This window comes from Sus scrofa, chromosome 12, assembly GCF_000003025.6.
Source record: "Sus scrofa isolate TJ Tabasco breed Duroc chromosome 12, Sscrofa11.1, whole genome shotgun sequence".
Lineage (NCBI taxonomy): Eukaryota > Metazoa > Chordata > Mammalia > Artiodactyla > Suidae > Sus > Sus scrofa.
Genome location: NC_010454.4, coordinates 12,606,229 through 12,625,182, shown reverse-complemented (window position 1 = coordinate 12,625,182; position 18,954 = coordinate 12,606,229). Strand labels below are relative to the sequence as shown.

General features: G+C 38.9%; 1 protein-coding gene across 9 annotated transcripts in view; it reads left to right on the top strand.

The window, feature by feature from the left end:
• Nucleotides 1–18,954, top strand: part of CEP112 (centrosomal protein 112) — a 475,548-nt gene that overhangs the window by 190,648 nt on the left and 265,946 nt on the right. For all 9 annotated transcript variants that reach the window (XR_002337057.1, XM_021066730.1, XM_021066727.1 and 6 more), the window contains one exon: nucleotides 3,659–3,841. Coding sequence is in view for 8 of the 9 variants with exons in the window: in XM_021066730.1 (XP_020922389.1) it covers nucleotides 3,659–3,841 (183 nt within the window). In the remaining variant the exon portion in view is untranslated. The remainder of the gene's footprint in view (nucleotides 1–3,658; nucleotides 3,842–18,954) is intronic.

The following is an 18,954-nucleotide window of genomic DNA, read 5'->3' as shown; positions in this document are numbered from 1 at the left end:
TATGTATTCTAAGACCCCTAGAGACCTGATTATCTAGCACTCCCATCGTGTTCTCTCTCGGGGCCTGGAATGTGCTCCTGACCTTGGGCACTTGTGCAGAGTCTCCGTTGGAGGGAAGACACCGTCATGAGACTGCAGAAGGATTCATTCTGGGATGGAGGGCTGTGCTTTCAGGGACTTCAGAGCTTCATAGCCAGAGTGTGTTGGCGGGTAGCATAGTGGGTGGAGCAGGGCTCTCATTCATCTCCTGTTTGACCAGTGAAAAGGACAGTCTCATGTGAGTTAACCTAGTAGTTTCTAGGCAATAAACCATTTTCTCACCCAAACCCCTGCCACGAAGATGTCAGGTTCAACATCACAAAGGCCTAGCAAATACGTGCCTGTGAGGCTTCATCACTTCCCTTGCCTCTGGAAGACATGCCCCTTTGCTTTAATACCCATAGAGTGGTCATTAAAGTGTAGTTACGTGGTGGACCACTCAGTACTTTCAGATTAGGGAACTTAAAGCCTTCCCCCCTGTATTACAGGGAGCTCTTTACCTGGCCTTAATTAAAAATTCCTTGGTGATGATGTACCCTCTTTCCCCTGTAGCATATATTATGGGTTCTGGACCACCTTGACTTAGAGACCTCGTAACCACTCAACACTCGTCCTTGCGGATGCTGTCTCCTTTTTCATCCTCCCCGCTTTGCATGATGTGCCACCTGCCTGGTCTCCGTGAACTCCATTACACATTATTGTTGATCAGCTGAAAGTGTCTAGTAGCTCAAGGTAAAGAGGTGTGCTGCTTCATGTTTACCTTTGAGATGCCCCCACATGTGAAGGACCAGACTGGACAATCTAAAAAAACTCTTTGCTAACATTTATCTACATAGAGGGAGCTAAGGAACTTGAATTTTAACACAGATTCCCCCTCGATGATGGCCTTTGTGGATATGAACATCAACAGCAAGATGTTTCCTAAACATTAGGGGTTTTTCCCTGGAATCTACCATTAATCTACCATTAATCTATCACCGCTGCCCAAAATTGCTGACAGTGAGGGAAGCTAGGCAAAGACTAAAAAGGGCTCATCAACATCTATGTTGGCCACGCTGTGCTGAACTGAGCAGCGAGCCTGAGCTATTTCATTTTAAAGGCTCTGGCAACCTTGAGATTTGTTCATTAACTAGCATCACTGAAGAACAGGCCCTGACAAAATAGCTAACTAATTTAATAGTTTAATTTTTGAACATTTATCTTTAGGTTTCAAATTCCATTGTCTCTCTTTTTTTTGCTCCCCCCACCCCTGCTTTTCAGGGCCGCACTTGTGGCGTGTGGAAGTTCCCAGGATAGAGGTCAAATGGGAGCTCCAGCTGCTGGCCTACGCCACAGCCAGAGCAATGCAGGATCCAAGCAGCGTCGGCAACCCACACCACAGCTCATGGCAATGCTGGATCCTTAACCCACTGAGAGAGGCCAGGGATTGAACCCGCATCCGCATCCTCATGGATACTAATTGGGTTCCTGACACACTAAGCCACAACGGCAACTCCCTGTGCCTGTTTGTTTTTTTGCTTTATTATTATTTTTTTTAATGAATAAACTGAAATTTGAACATGAGCAGGGTCACCAGTCAGTCTATCAGAACTCTTCAAATAACTCAGAGAATTCTTACGGAAGGGTGTTGTTCCTGGAGCCCAGAATGAGGCGGCACCATTACTAGTGATCACAGAGTGAGCCTTGGTCTTGTGCTTTTCTTTGGGGGAAAACAATAATTCTTCTACCTTAATCATAGGTCACTTGGTTATTTTAACTTAGATATTGTATTTTTCTTTCTATCTATTTTAAATCACCCCCATTCTCCCAGTTTTCTTAACCCTTTGGAGAATCAGATCTCAGTAGCACTTTTCACCTCCTCCTGTTTCCTTTCCGCTGTTACATATTTAAACGTGTTTTACTAAAATTTGCAATTGTAGTATTATAATTTTTGATAGTGTAACACTAAGTAGAAATAAGAATATTCTAAAAATATATGAATGCAATAATTCATATACTCAGCTGTCTGAAAACGATGTAGTAATATCAATAAAATTTTAAATTCTCTTTTTTGTTGTGATTAACGTTGTATTTGTGTGAATCCCAGAGTAAATCATGTACATTTAGTTTAAATAATCAAAGAGATTATTTGCTACCTGGTATAGTATGTAAGGAGAGTGTATTACATATATATGTATATATAAAATTCTCTGCATATTGCCAACAAAGACCCCTATGTTTTAAACAAAAGTAAATTCACTAGAATGCCTCTTTGTTCTCAGATGCAAAATAAATTTTCCGTATTACTTTATATACTATTTAATTCCGATAACTATATATATTCAAGTCAGTATACTTTTCTTTTTTCTAAGTAGTATAATAAATTTATGAGTTGTCAGAAATGTTGATTTTCCAACTCTTTAAGAAAAATTACAGTAAGAAAACATGTTGAAGCCTCCATTAAAAAAGCAATTTTAATCTGTGTTTTGATTCTTGATTTGCAGTTAGAGGATGAGAATTTTAAATTTCAAAAGAAAAGAACTTGTGAAATGTAGGGCAGCATGCATGCCTGGAGAAATGCATGCTATAGCTTTAAGATAAGGTAGTCTGGTGATTCATTGCACGAAACAGGATCGATTTGGAGCAGGCTCCTACTGTTAGCTTTTTTGAAGATGGATTCTCACGCTGAAAATAACACAACATATTCTAGATAACAGCAGTTTTTCCCCCTGAAATCCACCAAAACTGAAGAAAAATCCAAGTGACTGTTCTTAGCAGCTGTGTGGCCTGGAGTTCACTGGGGAAGCTGGCTTCCTGCAGTCCCCTATTCATCACCTGCTTCAAAGACAGCCTGGCTGGCTATAGTTTGCAGGCCAGGTAGGGTGCCATTGTGCACGGTCTGGGAGGATTAGTATCAAAGCTGCGGCAACCAGGCCCTTGGTCTCGGGCTGCCATTCAGTCTAGCAGGGAGAGGCTAAGACTGGCCAAGGTCACAGTCTCCAGTGTGGAGTGGACTGGGAAAGGATCCTGAGAATAGAATGCTTTTTATGAAATCATGGCGCAAGCTTGCAGCACAGCAGGTGCCCTTCTGGAACACATAACATCTGTTTATGTTGGTATACCGTAGCTGACAACGAGATAATAGAGCTTTGAAATTTATCATTTTATTTTTAAAAAAAGACAACTGTATATACAATAATCCAGATGCGTACTTAGCTTCGATCTTTTATTTGAAAACCATAAAGAAAACTGACTGATTTAATTGCTGCTTTTTACGTGTATATATTTAAGCAAAAAGCGAGGCGTACTGATTATTAACCATTTATAACCATTGCTGATCAGTAATACCCGAATTCTTGGGCAGGGAATACCTAGCATTCAACATAATTTTTTTCAATGTTCAGGCATTTGTGTCAACAGATTGCAGAAGGATTTACTGAATATGCCCAACTGTTTTGAATATTAGGAGGTTTGGATAAAATCCACCCCCCCAAATGAGTGTATTTTAAGGGTGAGGTAATAATGACGCAAAAATAAAATTTTCAACTTGGATAAATTAGAGAAAAATTAAGCTGTCCATGAGTTGTCATGACGACAAGGATGTTCTGTTGATGAACTGTCCTCCTCATTGTCCAATCAGATAGTAGAGCTGAAGCTGGAGCATGAACAGGAGAAGACGCACCTATTACAGCAGCATAACGCAGAGAAGGATAGCCTAGTCCGAGACCATGAACGGGAAATTGGAAACCTGGAGAAACAGCTTCGCGCTGCCAATATGGAGCACGAAAATCAAATCCAAGAGTTCAAGAAACGAGATTCACAGGTAATTATCAATAATATTTGATAAAACGGGCATCTATTTTTTAAAAGTCATCAGCGTTTCATGTTTTCTTATTATTCTTGTTGATGCACGCTGTTTGATCATTTGCAAAACTGACATATAGATGTGATATTTTTTTTTTTTGTTTTCTCCCACCCACCCCCACCCCTTTCTGGGGATGAATAAGGTTTTAACTACAGAAACCACAGGTAGCCAGATTAAAAATCCCATGGCGCGCTATAACTTGGCCCCTTTTTTATAATCTTGTCTCAGTTCCTTTCATGATGGATTTTTTAAGGTATCTGCCCCGCACCCCTCCCCTCAGCCTTAGCAAATCCCTAGGAAATATATCAGCTTCACTCCTCGCTTTTTGTTTTAATCTCTGTAGGTGATCAAGCAGCTGTTTTAATATTTGCTTTTCCTTCCTAGTGTTGCTTTTTTTCATTAGACTGTATTTGATTAGATTACTCAGATGATAATTGATAAAAATGACTCCAGAGAAGGGCTATTTCCCATCAGGTCTGTCGCTTTTTCCTACATGCACATACACATGCCTCCTAGCCTCCATCTCTGTAGTCCCTGTTGGAAGCCATTTGGCAGAATAACCCCCAGCTGTGGTAGCATTTGACTCTTCAAACTTATGGATGAAATGTGCACTGTCAGCATGGAAAATTATCTTTATAAATTTCAGATGAAAAAAAAATCTTATTGGGTGTGTTTCTTTGTGGTACAATACATTCTTTAGGGTATAATCAAAGGCCTTTAGTGTATCCTCTAGAGGAGGTTGCTGTGAAATTTTATTAAAGAAAAATTGAAGAGCAATTGATAACAATAAAAAGATAATTTTCCTTTCTAATAAAGCCATATAATATACTAGGTCTAAATACCTCTTTCCCATTGAACTCTAACCATATTATCCATACCTTACAGACACTTCCTAGTCATCCTTCCTCCCCAAATAATGTCATTTTTAAACAACGAAATAAACCTTCTATTTGTTACCACATGTGTTTGAACAACTTTATAATTATCTAAGCGTAAAAATACTGCTGATTAAATAAGATGTTAATGTCTTGAATGGAGGGCGGGAGGCGGTAAGGCAAAGAAATAGGAGTGATTGGTTATTTTTCATTTGACCTTGAGTTGTCTTTTACTTTTGGATAATGATGAAGGCAATAAATATACTTGGGGCAGGGTATTTGTCAGTAATATACATTTATAGAAAAATTATTTTAATTTGTTCTTGGGGGGGTTGTTAACTAAAGAGGTAGTCATTGTAGTAGCCATGGTACCAGAATAGTCAGGTGGTTCCTGTTAAATCAGCATGTTTCATTATTTTTGCCACAACCTCATCATTAGAGCCTTTATAAAAATGTATGCTGCTCTTTTGATTATTAATCACACAATCTGTTAAGAATATTTTCAAACTTATATTCTCCTTCAAAGGTGATGTTAAGCCTTACCATTGTCTTCTTTGAGAAGGTATTTGGGTTCTGAGTCAGTGTAGGGTTTGTTTGCGTGGTAGAATTGAATAATCGATACAGTAAAATACATTCATTTATACACCTTCTAACTATTTTGTTGGTGTTGTGGAAAGCCAACACAAATGGAGGCCAAATTTAGAGGAAATCCTTGTGGTTTTGCATATGTCGTAGCTGCCATATATAGGGTGCGGTTCATCCAATGTAACAAAAGGGAAATTTTAGAATGATTACATATAATTAAGCCACAGGGAGAGTATAATAAGGTTGTTAATTGACTTTCTTCTAATTGAAGTATTAAGATTGGGGGACCATATGACTTCTTCAAATGCTGTGGCATACGATTGTATTTCTCAGATTTTCTGTCTTTCTTGGAACAATTGGAATTGCTGTCACGGGATTGCTAGTAAGCAATGGAAACTTGGGCTAAATGCATTCTTGATCAAAATGAAAATGATTTTCTGTATAAGCTATCCTAAGTTGTTTTTAGAGCACATATTTTAAAAAAATTTTGTCTATAAGTTACACTTTTGAAAATCTTGTATATACCAAAATGCTAATAATTTGTATTTATTTTTGGCTATTTATTGGGGCTATTAATTCACAGTTTCCTCAGGTAAGTCCTAAGCTTTCCAGATATGTCTTTTCATGATTGTAGTCTGAATAATCTAATTTATAATACCTTTCAGGTTCTGAATTCCATTTACAAATTTCAAAAAAACAAAGTGGCATATTTTTTTTTAAATAGAATAGTCTTTTTAAAAATTACTGTTTTGTGGTTTGATGCCTAATATACGCAAGTGACTTCAATATTGCATTGTGTAATTTTCAGTTTTAGTTCCAGGGAGACATTTGATTTTCAGTTCATGTCTGGCTGCTCCCATTTAGCGATGGAGGCCATTTTGTAAAAGGACTAGTTGGAGTACTTAATCAAAAGGGGACAGTGAAATACCTATTTTGGATACTATGGCTTTGTTTGCTGCTTTTCTTCTGTCAGGTTCTTGAATTCAGGCAATATACTAAATATCTACTTTTGGCTTCTGTTGACTATGCAACATGTTGTATACCAATAAGAAAATTATTATTATAAAGTATAGCCACCTACCTTCAGGTGAATCATATCAACTAGGAACTCCCTTTTGGTGCATATGCTATATAATTATTATAGGTTTGTTATTATTAAGTAATTTCTCTTTTACAGAGAAGCGATAGGATACAGTAATACAACTAAGGACAATTAACCATTTCCCTTTTTTTATTTGGTGCATTTTGCTAATTATTCTATGCATATATTATATTTTTGTCATAATTGCTTGATTTTCAGTGGTGGGATATTTTACGTTGTGACACTGACAGTTGCTACAGTGCATATTCATTTTTACCACCCTCATATAAGATGTTCAGTCTGGTATGCACCCGAGGTTGTAATGTTAAAGAAAAGCCATCCGGATCAGTAGATTTCAGGACATAGAGAAATTCAGATATTTTTCATTTACCAGATCCTTCCTATTGAAGTTATTTCAGAGAATGATTTGATTGAGTCCACCATGTTTTTTTAATGTGAAGAAAATATATAGTTTTGTTATGATCCTCGTAGGAAAGCTGCTTCTACTATGGTACTTCTCCATGCAGTTCTTGTTTGGCTTTTGAATTGCAGTGTAATGAAAGAATTTCTGAAGTTTATCCCTTTGAATTAGAAGAAAAACAGAACATAGATTCCTTGATCCCTGGATTGTTCTTTTGGACCCTGAACCACTTAGCGTTTGCTTGATCTTTAATGTTTATTGCCGGAGGGAAGGGTGTGCATGAGTACTGTAGGGGCTGTTACAGAGAACCTTCGTGATGTGCTCCAGAAGTGGTGTCACCATTTGGGGATGGCCGTCTGTGTGGCGCTTTGAGATACAGACCAACTGAAGAGTTGGGGTAACCACAGCAGCCACCAGGAACCACTTAGGTATAATGCAGGTCAGATATAGCGTTCTTGGAGGAGGTTATCAGAGATATCTGAAAATATATTTAACTTAGAATTTGTATATAGTAAAATGGGCCTTGCCTAACACTGGCGTCTTGATACCTTTCTGGATTCCCTAAACTGAGACAGACTCCTGATTGTAATATGAACAGCTTTGCATAATAAATGGACAGATGATTTGGATTTTGCCATATTGATTCACAGTAAGAGACTGCATCTGTTGCTGATTCTTGAGTGTGGGATTTTTGGAACTCCTTGCTCTCTTCTAAGTAAAATATTTTTTTCAAAAAAAAAGGTATTTATGTAGGACAGTTTAAAAAATCATATCTCAATAATACTATTTTATTTTCCATGAATTTTGGAATCTGGGCACAAGATAAAATAAAATGTCCTTTTATAAACTGGGTATGAACATGTGTGCAGTGGATTAAGCACTGGCAATTATTCTTCAAAGATTACTCGAAGGGTGAATTTAACAATATGTATGATCTGAACACTGTTGTTGAACTTATACATGGTCTTTGGGCTTTGGGTGCCAGCACTTTTTCTATTGATTAAATTTGATTTTAATGTTATATTTTAAGTACTTTCAAAAGGATCTGAGGCAACATTTTATAATGAACACATATTTATACAGGTAAAATATAACTAAAATAATAATTAAGCAATAAATGATATTAACCATATCAGAAAATACATACTTTATTTTTTTTTTTATTTTCCCACTGTACAGCAAGGAGAAAATACATACTTTAAAGAAATGCTCTGGTTAAGTACAAGTTTTAGCTCTGAGATTGCCTAGAAGCCACAATGAAGAGTGAAACATGATGGATTGCTTAGTTCTAATTATCTAACAAATGGAATCATACCAGTTCTTTTTTTTTTTTTCCATCTCTCAATTCTGAGAGAAATTCATGAGATGGGATTTATTATAAAAGGCTCTAACTACCGAAACTGTTGATATTTTCTCTGTTGCCAAAACATTTGAAAATAAAGTCCAATGGCAAAACCTTAGATTAAATTCTTCCATAAAAAGTAATTAACAGGTTTTAATGTGCCCTATTTTCATTTTAATTTATTGATAATGCTATTATTCTCAACATCAAAAAAACATAGCTGCTTTGAGAGACTCAATTTTGTAGATATTATGAATCAATAGAAAGCGTATTTGAAGTCACAAACCTGACAATTTCTAGTACTATCACTATATGACTGTTGCAGAAACCCTTATAAACCATCTTTAGGGTATAAAAATCAGGAACTTGGCAGAGATTGGAAATTATTTAAAAGTTATTGCCCTAATGTTAATTTCCAAGTGTGTGACTCTTTTTCTTATAGCTGATTATCTTGTCCTCTGGATTTATGCTATGGAAAACTATAAGAAATAGTAAAATTGAATGGTAATTTGGTCCAGGAGCATGGGATATTTGTACCTGTACTAAAATGGTTCACATCCTACATCCATAACCAAAATAGTATTTCATCGTCAGTATTTATTCACTAATATCATTTGCTTTGTTTTGAGGCTGCGAATATTTTGATTTCTTTGGGTCAGACTGGACTGATCGCTTGGATAAACCAAATTATGTAAACTGTATCCCTCCCCCCAATGTAATGAGGCTGTTGCTGTTCGTGTAACCCTGCTTTTTTGTTCCCCTCTTCTCCGTAGAGACACACACAGTCACATCAGAGTGGTTGCCTGGTGTTCCAGCTGTGTACATACCACACTTTGATACTTATCCCCTGGTACACTGAGTTATTTGTATTAAAGAGGAGTGGAGTTAAGGGTGCTTTAAGTATTAAGTGAGTTTTGCTGCAGTGTACATAATTTTTAATGTCAGACATTAGAAGAGTTAGTGGGAAAGTGTTTTTAGCAATTCACTTTATTTTGCAAAAAGAAAATAAGACTGCACATTAAAATTTTCTATTTGTTTTCTTTAGATGAAGTGTTATAGTATTATCTGAGTGCTGTATTTAAGATAGCCCAAGCACTTTCTGTGTATGTTTAAAATATAAATAGAGTTTTTCCCAACTAAGCCATTTTTAAAAGCCTGTGGGGGAATATGATTTTTCTGATGCCAAAAATATAGGTTATTCAGAATTTTCCACTTAGGACAGGGTCCTTCTTATATTTTTGACACAGATGCATTGATGCAAAGACCTCATTTATTAGTATCCAATGGTGACGTGTCTAATAGTATTATGTATGAACTAATCAATAGATTGTTGTATATTATCTATCATAACAATATATTGTTATGTATTATGTATTACACTGTATAATAATGCCACTTCTTAGGTACTTAATTAGGAGAAAATATAGAAAGATGCCATTTCAAGTAAAGTCTACATTTTTGGAAGTCACCAGCTTTCTTTTTCCATTATAATTCTAAAATTCTGTAATTATTTTCATCTTAAAAGCATAAAAGTAGCATATATACCTATAATTAATCTATGTAAATAATTCAACTTGGTCCTCATTGTGGAGAAAATTGCATTAAGTTTAAAAAACAAAAACAGGCTAAGACAAGGAAATTGATTTCTCTAAGAATGATCCATTTGTAGAAGTATTATACAGTGTGTCTTTAGCCCTATGCATATTTTTAAAATGTGGCAGTTACCATGGAAACCACATTCTATGGCATGCAGTCCACTTTTAGATAAAGAATATTCCTTTTCAAGACAAACCTTCCAAATAAAAACAGATAAAGTATTCCCTTTGCAGTAACAACTTCATGTCAGGTGAAAATGGTTGCCTTAAAAATCTGTCCTTTATTCTCATTATACTTAATAGATTTTTAAAGAAATAGGTAATTTGTTCTTGAAGAAGTAATAATTAAATGGTGGGGATATTTAAAATAGGGAGCATAATGTGATCACTCTGCAGTGGTGAAATTGGGAGATTGCGGGGGAACACAAGTCTGTGTATACAGTGTGTTCCAGTAGGCACGAAGCTTTTAGTCATATCAGGTGTCTAAGTATCTGGCAATCATGTCGTCAGATGAAGTAATCCAAAGAGATGACCGCACCCAATTATTTTCACTTTACAGGTAAAGAAGCTCTGGTTCAAGGACATTATGTTGCCCAAGGTTACAGAACCAGCAAACCAGGGCTTCTTAATCTAAATTCAGCGTTCTTTCTTTGTCTTACAGCCTCTTCCAAGAAAGATTTTAGATTTTTGGAGAGATTTGGACATAGCAAAAAAGGAAAAGGGTTGTATGTGCATCTCTGCCTCGTATGGGAGAGAGACACTGGTACTCTTTGTTCCTAGGCTGAGATTTTCATCTCAATATTTATTTCTTTCAGTGCTTTGCTGTACTTAATGTTGCTGCAAAGTCATAATTGAATCATGCTTCTTGAGTTCCAGTTTTAGTAGGCAGTACCTCCTGGAACAACACTGAATTTTTATGCTTGTGTGTATTTTAACTGCAGCAGCAACAACTATTTATTATATGCTCCCTGCGTGCCAAGCTCTCTGAGAGGCCCTTTCCATTGCATTATCTCATTCAACCTGTGCAAAACCCCAGTAAGGATTAAATTTCATTTTGGAAACTGTTTTGACCTTCTTACCTGGGTCAGAGGATGACTATATGTATTTCCATTTTATCGATGAGATAAGATTCCGAAAGTGTAAGTCAATTGCCCAAGGTGACATAACTGAGACACAGTATAGCTGAGACTTGTGGCTCAGTCCCCTGCCCCATATGCCTGCATATGTATGAATTCATTGTCTCTGAATTTCATTTATTCTGTATAAATTCCACTATATTTTCAATTTTGGATTGTTAATACATTGTTACATTTAAAATACTGATACCCATAACTCAGGCCGTGTAGATCAAATCAAGTTTTAGCCAGTAGTTTCAATCGTTCTCCAAAGCCACAAGCCATGGCTCTATCTCTATTCTGAGACAAATTAAACTCTGAAGAGATATGCATTTCTTAACATTTTATTTGGAATAATAGAATTCCTTCCCACAAATTTTAGAATTTGTACTATGGAAAAATGAACATGCTTTTGAAATGGGTTCACTTTTGGTTTTCTCATTATTACTGAAATAAGAAGATATGGCCAGAGGAAGAATCCAGTAAGCTTTTCCGTCAGTGGGACCTACCCATCTTTATTAAAAAAAAAAAAAAATTGCTTAGGAATTTGCGTTTAGTATTGGCGAAATATGGTTTGTTTTGAATGGTTTGTTATAGATGAATGTCTGTTATATTCATATACTAATTTGGAATATTACTTGTGATCCATTTCTTTTGTGGAGTGAGTTTTTAAATCTCAAATACTTCATGTTAGCACATTTTCCCCCTAAAGGAATCCATATAAGGATCCTACTGCATGGCAACAGCTAGTCCAACCTTTCAGAAATGAGGTGGAAGTGGTTTAGTAAGTTCATACCTGGAGACTTTCTTGATAGAGATACAGCGAACAATTAGAAAATGCGTTTCTTTTAGAATCCTCAAAAACAATTTATATTGATGCAGTTTAGACATAATTATAGAATAATTTTGGTCAAAATGCAAAGCTTTCAGAGGATTTTTTTAACATAAAATACTCCTGAGATAAATTGCTATTCCACATACAGAAAGCCATTCCATTGACATAAGGAAAAATGGCTTCAGCTATTTTTAGCACATTGCCCTTCCTTCTCTTCCTCACCTCTGCCTGAATGAGATTACTAAGGATTTTGGCAGAGGTTATCTGGGCGGAAATATTGGATGAATAACTCTTCTTCCATGAGGTCTTGGGAAAGTCATTTTGGGGTTTCTGACTCAGTCACTTCTCTCAGAGACATCCCTGATGTCTTCATTTTTACATTTGAGGTAATTTTTTGTGACAGAGTGGTTGAAGACAGAGTGCAAGAAATGATTGGCAAAATGATGATATCATCAAATGTTCAAAGAGCTGGCAAATTGAAGCTCATTAAACTGTCATTTTGTCTTCCATTCAGGGCTAATTGGAATCATGCCTCGTTGCATGATACGAAAGATATTTAACACCTGAGCATTTTCCATGACAAAAAAATGACAGAAATTGATGTTAGGGAGACCTTAAACTCCTGTTTGAGGAGGAGAGCAAGGCAGTACATGAAAATAATAGTCTATTTTACACTACTTTAATATTTGTGTACAGAACACATCTGGACAATATTGTCGTTAGAAGAAAACTTTTAGATGATAAAAAGTGGCCTCATTGAGACCTAAAGCATTGAAATCGGTGTATTGATGTGGAACTTGGGGTGACATTTTTCTGTTGAAGCAAATATTAAAATTCACAGAGAATTATTTTTCTTCACTCGTCAGTCGTCTTACTAGATCTCTTAAGTACTTTGGGGTATTTGTATACTGAGAGGGTTGGGGAATGGTCACAAAAAAATCAGAAAGAAACAATATTGAATTAGACTTCAGGGTTTGAAAATGTACATTATTTTTCTGGTTTGTTTGGATTTGTTTTGCTCAAGAATGAAGTCAAGGCCTGGAAGTAGTAGTATTTGAGGGTGAGTTACTGGTATCCTCAGAAAATGAAGTTTGCGAAGTATGTGGCCTGGATTGGGGGTCTCTTTCCTTGTTAGTGGGATCATCTGCAATGCAGCATTAGTCTTGGGGTGTGTGTGTGTGTGTGTGTGTGTGTGTGTGTGTGTGTCCCACTGATGTGATTGCTCTGTGGTACAGAGGAGCTTTCAGTGAACATGGAACCAACGGTCCAGCCAGGCCTAGCATCGAGAAACAAGGGAATTTTCCACTAAGGACTTGAAAGTTGCAGGGTCTTCAAAAAGGTTAAAATTAAACTGGTGATTCATTCACCTTAAGTTTACTCCTTAAATCAGTATTTATTAATGAAACGAACTCCAGATCTCTAGGGTCAAGTGGGACCTTATTTATTTGTTATTTGCAAAGATATCATTTAATGTACAAAATGCACATGTTCACCAAATGTTTCCTGAAAAGCTAATTTTTGGTAATGTAAATGTTATCCTCACTTGTTGGGCAAATTTTATAACAGCTCCAGATAAAGTGATGTTGACATGTGCAACAAGAGAAGTAGGGTGTGAAGGCTGAAAACTGTTTGTTCTTCAATTATTCAAAAATTACTGCCAAAGCTGTCGTTAGACAAAAGCCATGAGTTCAAGAGGTACAGTGTGTCCCTGCCCCCTATTAAAGGCAGTTGGGACTGTGCAGGTGCTGAGTCAGGCTCTTTGAAACATGGAAATGTACTCTTGTACTTTTGCTTCTGGATGCATTTCTAGTGACATGCAGCAGACATCACAAGCTATTGTCATAAAGGTGGTGTTTCTTTGAAAAAATAATTCAACTCAGAAATAAGAATAGTGGAGTAAATCTCATAAAAATCATAATGTTGGTAACCTTTCCAATTGCTCTTTGAAATGTCATTGTTCTGTATCAATACTGACAAAATGGAACTCTGTGTGACTTGAACATTTTTATAATTGTGATGTTTGGATACAGCAGAAATCCAATTTATTTCCACATAAGTTTTCCTACCTTAAAAATTAGGTAGACTTAGATATATGGAATTTCCTTTCTTCAACTTGATTCATGTGTTCTATAAAGATTTTTGAGCACAGTCCTGTGCCAGGCCCTGGGGTGAGGGTGACACCTTTAGGAGCCGCCTCTCACATGAACATTGTCCAGAGTTGTGTACAGAATGGTCTGTAGGGCTAAGGGAGCGCCTTTCTAGGGTACGGGAAAGAACAAGATAGATCAGTACTCTGCGCTGAAGGAACTTACACTTGAAGGGGGGAAGACAGACGATAACACAAAAAAATCCAGCCAACAGGGAGAGCATCACACAGCAATCACTGTTAGGCAGAGAATTAAAGTGGAGAGCGCTGATGCCATGACCGGGTGACTGTGTTAGCCAGCCATCAGAGGGGCCTCTCCAAGGAAAAGCCATCTAAGCCATGATCTGATGGATAAGGAGCCAGCCAGACTGAGGGCACAGCTGGTGTGGAGACCCTGGAGGAGAGTCAACCTGGTGTGTCAAGACGGGGGAAGGGAGGCCTGTGTGGTGGGAGCGTAGCAGGTTCAGGGAAGGGCAGGGCCTTTGAGGAGTTTGGAGTTGATTTTACATGTGATTGGAAGACAGAGGCTTCTAGGCATTAAGATGACTTGATCTGATTACTGTTTTTAAAAGGCCACTGTGGCTATTGTGGAGTCCTGGATGTCTGTATAACATCTCTATTTGAGTCATTAGGACTTGCTGATGAGTAAGATGTAGGGCGTGAGGGTAAGAAAAATTTTTTAGAGTTTTGGTTTGAGCAGCTAGTTAAATGATGGTGTCAAAAATGGGAATAATTAGGAGGGATTCCTGTTCCTGCCAAGCTAAGCTTGAGCAACTTCTTAAACATCCAGATGGAGGTGCATCAGACAGGGAGTTGGAAATGCAGGTTGAGATTCCAGAAATATGAACTTGGACATCATTGGCTTATAGGTAGTAATTAATTAAAGCATGGACCTAGATGCAATAATCAATTTCTGATCAAATGGAGACAAGGATGCTGGTTCATGACCAGTCTCTATCACTTACTGGTTTTATAAACCTGAGTAACCAACTTCATATCTCTGATCATCATTTTCCACATCGGCAATATTCATTCATTCAGCAAGTGTCATCCACTGAGTTCCTACCATGTGTCCGTCGCTATAATCAACCTTGGTGTATTAAAAAGAACGATCCACAAGTCTATTCTCCGTGTCCATGATTTTCTTTTCTGTGGAAAGGTTCATTTGTGCCATATATTAGATTCCAGATATAAGTGATAAGATATGGTATTTGTCTTTCTCTTTCTGACTTACTTCACTCAGTATGAGAGTCTCTAGTTCCATCCATGTTGCTGCAAATGGCATTATTTAGTTCTTTTTTATGGCTGAGTAGTATTCCATTGCATATATATACCACATCTTCCCAATCCAATCATCTGTCAATGGACATTTGGGTTGTTTCCATGTCTTGGCTCTTGTGAATAGTGCTGCAATGAACATGCGGGTGCATGTGTCTTTTTTAAGGAGAGTTTTGTCTGGATATATGCCCAAGAGTGGGATTGCTGGGTCATACAGTAGTTCTATGTATAGTTTTCTAAGGTACCTCCATACTGTTCTCAAGTGGGAGGGGGAGAGGGAGGGAGTGGGGTGGTTTGAGAGCTTGGGGTTAATATATGCAGGCTGTTGTCTTTGGGACAGATTAGCAATGAGATCCTGCTGTGTAGCACTGGGAACTATGTCTAGTCATTTATGATGGAGCATGATAATGTGAGAAAAAAGAATGTATACAAGTATGTGTAACTGGGTCACCATGCTGTACAATAGAAAAAAAATGTAATGTATTGGGGGAATTAAAAAAAAAAAAAAGAATCCCTGCCAAAAATGGAAAAGAAAAGAAAAAAAATGACCCCTACCCTCCAGCATACTGTCTATGGGGAAACAGGCATTATGCATCTGTCGTGATAGGAGGGTAATATGATACATTCCAATATGTAGGAGCAAGGAATGCCTTCCTTTCACATAGGTAAAAGGTATATCTTAGGACACATTAAAGGCTCCATAGAGTAGCAGACACAGTAATGCACAGAAGGACAGTCTGCCCGCAAGTCCCTGTGGAGGCATCTTGTTGCTGACAATACTGCCTGATTGGTTTGAAGATTTAATCAGGCCCTTTAGGATACTAAACTCACCATTTTGGGGGGTGGAGGGAGATTAATACCCTCCTGGCTCCTTTCTACTGTCTGAAATTTACCTCCGTGCCTGCCTTGCCTACCACACATATAAGGAGTTAATAACAATACCGTACGGAAAGGGACAGGTACATCCTGTGGCCTCCTCTAGTGGGCCCAGCCGTAGGCCTTCCAGAACGACAGGCATGTGTACTGCAAAGTGTAACGAAGATGCTCAGAGCCCAGTAAAGAAGAGACAGAGTCAGAGAGTGTGGGGGCATAAGGTCCGGGAAGGTGATCAGAAAACGTTATATTAAAGGAGGCATCATGTGCATTGAGGGCTTTTTTTGGTTTTTGGTTTTGGTTTTTGCTTTTTTAAGGGCCATGCCTGTGACACATGGAAGTTCCCAGGCTAGAGGTTGAATTGGAGCTACACCATAGCCAGGGCACTGTGGAACCCGAACCGTGTCTGCAGCCTACACCACAGCTCACGGCAATACCGGATCCTTTAACCCACGGAGCAAGGCCAGGGATCGAATCTGAATTGTCATGGATCCTAGTCGGATTTGTTTCCACTGAGCCACAGTGGGAACTTGTGCATTGAGTTTTTTAAACGAATAGGAAACTAGTTGAGGAAGAGCATTCTAAGCAGGAGGAATAGCACGATCAGTACCGAGAAAATACTTGTACTTCTAGTTGAGAAGTCTGGACTAGATTTCTGTGAACACTGGTCTCCAGTTTGGGGTTTATACTGTCCATCTCTGCTGCCGTCTCTATGTCTTCCATTTCTTTACTTCAGTGTCCTACCAGTAACAGTTATTACCCTTTCAGGAAATTATTCAGAGCAATGTAAGGTCCATAAGGATATATGAAGAAAAAGAGCTTTCATTTATGTGTATTTGTATTTCATCGATTTTGTGCAAATTTTTGTAATGTACATAACAAATGTTTTAGCATGGTAGTGTTACAGATTTACACATATATGCTGGGTTGCATGCTTCAATTTTTTATGATAGGGGCGTCCAGCAAAACAGTTGAGAAATCATAACTGTCAACAATCAGAAGCCACTGAAGAATTTTAAGCCGAGGAGTAAGAATTGTAAGGCAGTGAGCTGGCGGCTGGGTGATTAGTTAGGAGTCATTGGAGTGAGCGGTGATGAGGGACTTGGCTAAGGCATTGGCAGTGGGCAAAGTTGATGTGGCAGTGAGCGAGAGTGAGGGCCAGAGCTGCAATGTGATGTGGCACAGGACATTTAGGTGTTGCTGTCACTTAGGCAAATGGAGATACAAGACCAAGTTCAAAGGAGAGCTCTGCTTTGGAAATAAAGGTTTGGGAGGCACCAGGACAGATGGCATCAGCTGCCGAGCTGTGAGGATGAGATCCCCTGAGGAGGGGGAATAGAATGAGGGCGGACCACACTCATCGCCTAAGAGAGGATGGAGGAAGTAGCGCTGAACAAGAACACTGAGAAGGTGTGTTAAAAAAACGAGAGAGAGATGAGTTCCCTGGTGGCGTAGTGGTCAAGGACCTGCTGTCAGTGGTTTGGGCCACTGCAGTGGTGCAGGTTAGATCAGTAGCCAGGAAAAAAAAAAAAAAAAAAAAAAACAACAGCAACAGCAACAACAACAATACCTAACTTGTGGTTTATTGTGAGAATTCGAGTGGGCAAAAATTTTCAAATAACCCTATAAAATGTTAGTTTACTGACGTCATTTTTGAACTGTAGCCATACAACATAAACAGGTGATTGTACCAAATGAGCAGCCATTTGTGAAGACCCAACTCCATGTCACCTAATCCTGCAGCTGGACACAGACTTTGAGGTCGGGTGTCCAGAGGTGGAAGGTGGGAGACGCAGATGAGTGATGCAGCTCCAGCAGGTGGTGTCAGAGTCAGGCCCAGTGTGATTTGCACCAACACTAACCAGGCTTCCGCATCGATGTGGGGAGGATCCCCTGCAGCCCCGCGCAGCGTGTCCAGTCCTGCTGCCACTCCTGGGAGCAGCGAGGTCCACGGAGAGCCTCGCCGGGCCGGGCACAGAGGAAAGTTTCCCAGCTCACCTTAGAGAAGCAGGGCCCAACTGCCAGGCGCATCCAAAGAAGCAGAAAGGAATGGGTTTTGTCTTGGCCTATTCAAGAGCCAAGAGTTTGAGGATCTGAGATCAGAGGGAGGACATACCTAGCATCAGCTGATGGAAGATAAGGAGATCACAAGCTGCTTGGAAGCTCCCCTGAAACGCCCGGACTCTCAGCTCTAAAAATCTCCCACTGCAGAGGAGTCTACCACCGTGCCTGGGGTCTGTCAGTGCATTGCTTAAAGGAGCTCTAAGGAGGATTTGTCTGGGCGGGCTGACCTCTCTCTCGTTTGCCGTCTTCTTTATTTCATGCATTTGCCTTGACTGTGTAACGCACGCCTCCCTTTAAATATTCAAAAATGGATAAACAACATACAGTAAGATGAATTCTTGAATATGGGTCCTTCATGAACACTTATGAGTAAAGACATATGGTAAGAAGAACAAATGATTTCCTTTAAGATGGAAATACATCTCCGAGGATCCCTTCGTTCGTCTCTCTGCGCGTTCCTCATCTGTGGAACACCTTCACGCACCAGTCGCTGTGCCGAGAGGAGGGTGGACACGGGAACCACTAAGGCACAGCCTCGCTGGAAGAGTTCACAGTCTTGCCAGCACGTTTAGCAAGTACGCAAAACACTGCAAGTGAGACCATTGCTGGTGTCTGGTTACCTGCCCCGTGCCCCACCCTGGGTCCCCGGCAGAAGGCAGCGCAGCAGGCCCAAACGAACCAGAGCCGCTTCGGGGAAGGGATGATCTGACACCCTGAGGAGGGAGGAAGTAACTGTCATCCTGCCGTATTGAGAAATGGCTTCTAATGAAGAGGCTCTCATCAAACTGCAGTCTGCCTGAACAAGTGGCAGCTTCAGGGGATGAAAAGAGTGGAAAAGGAGACGGAAGAGGAATGTTGCAG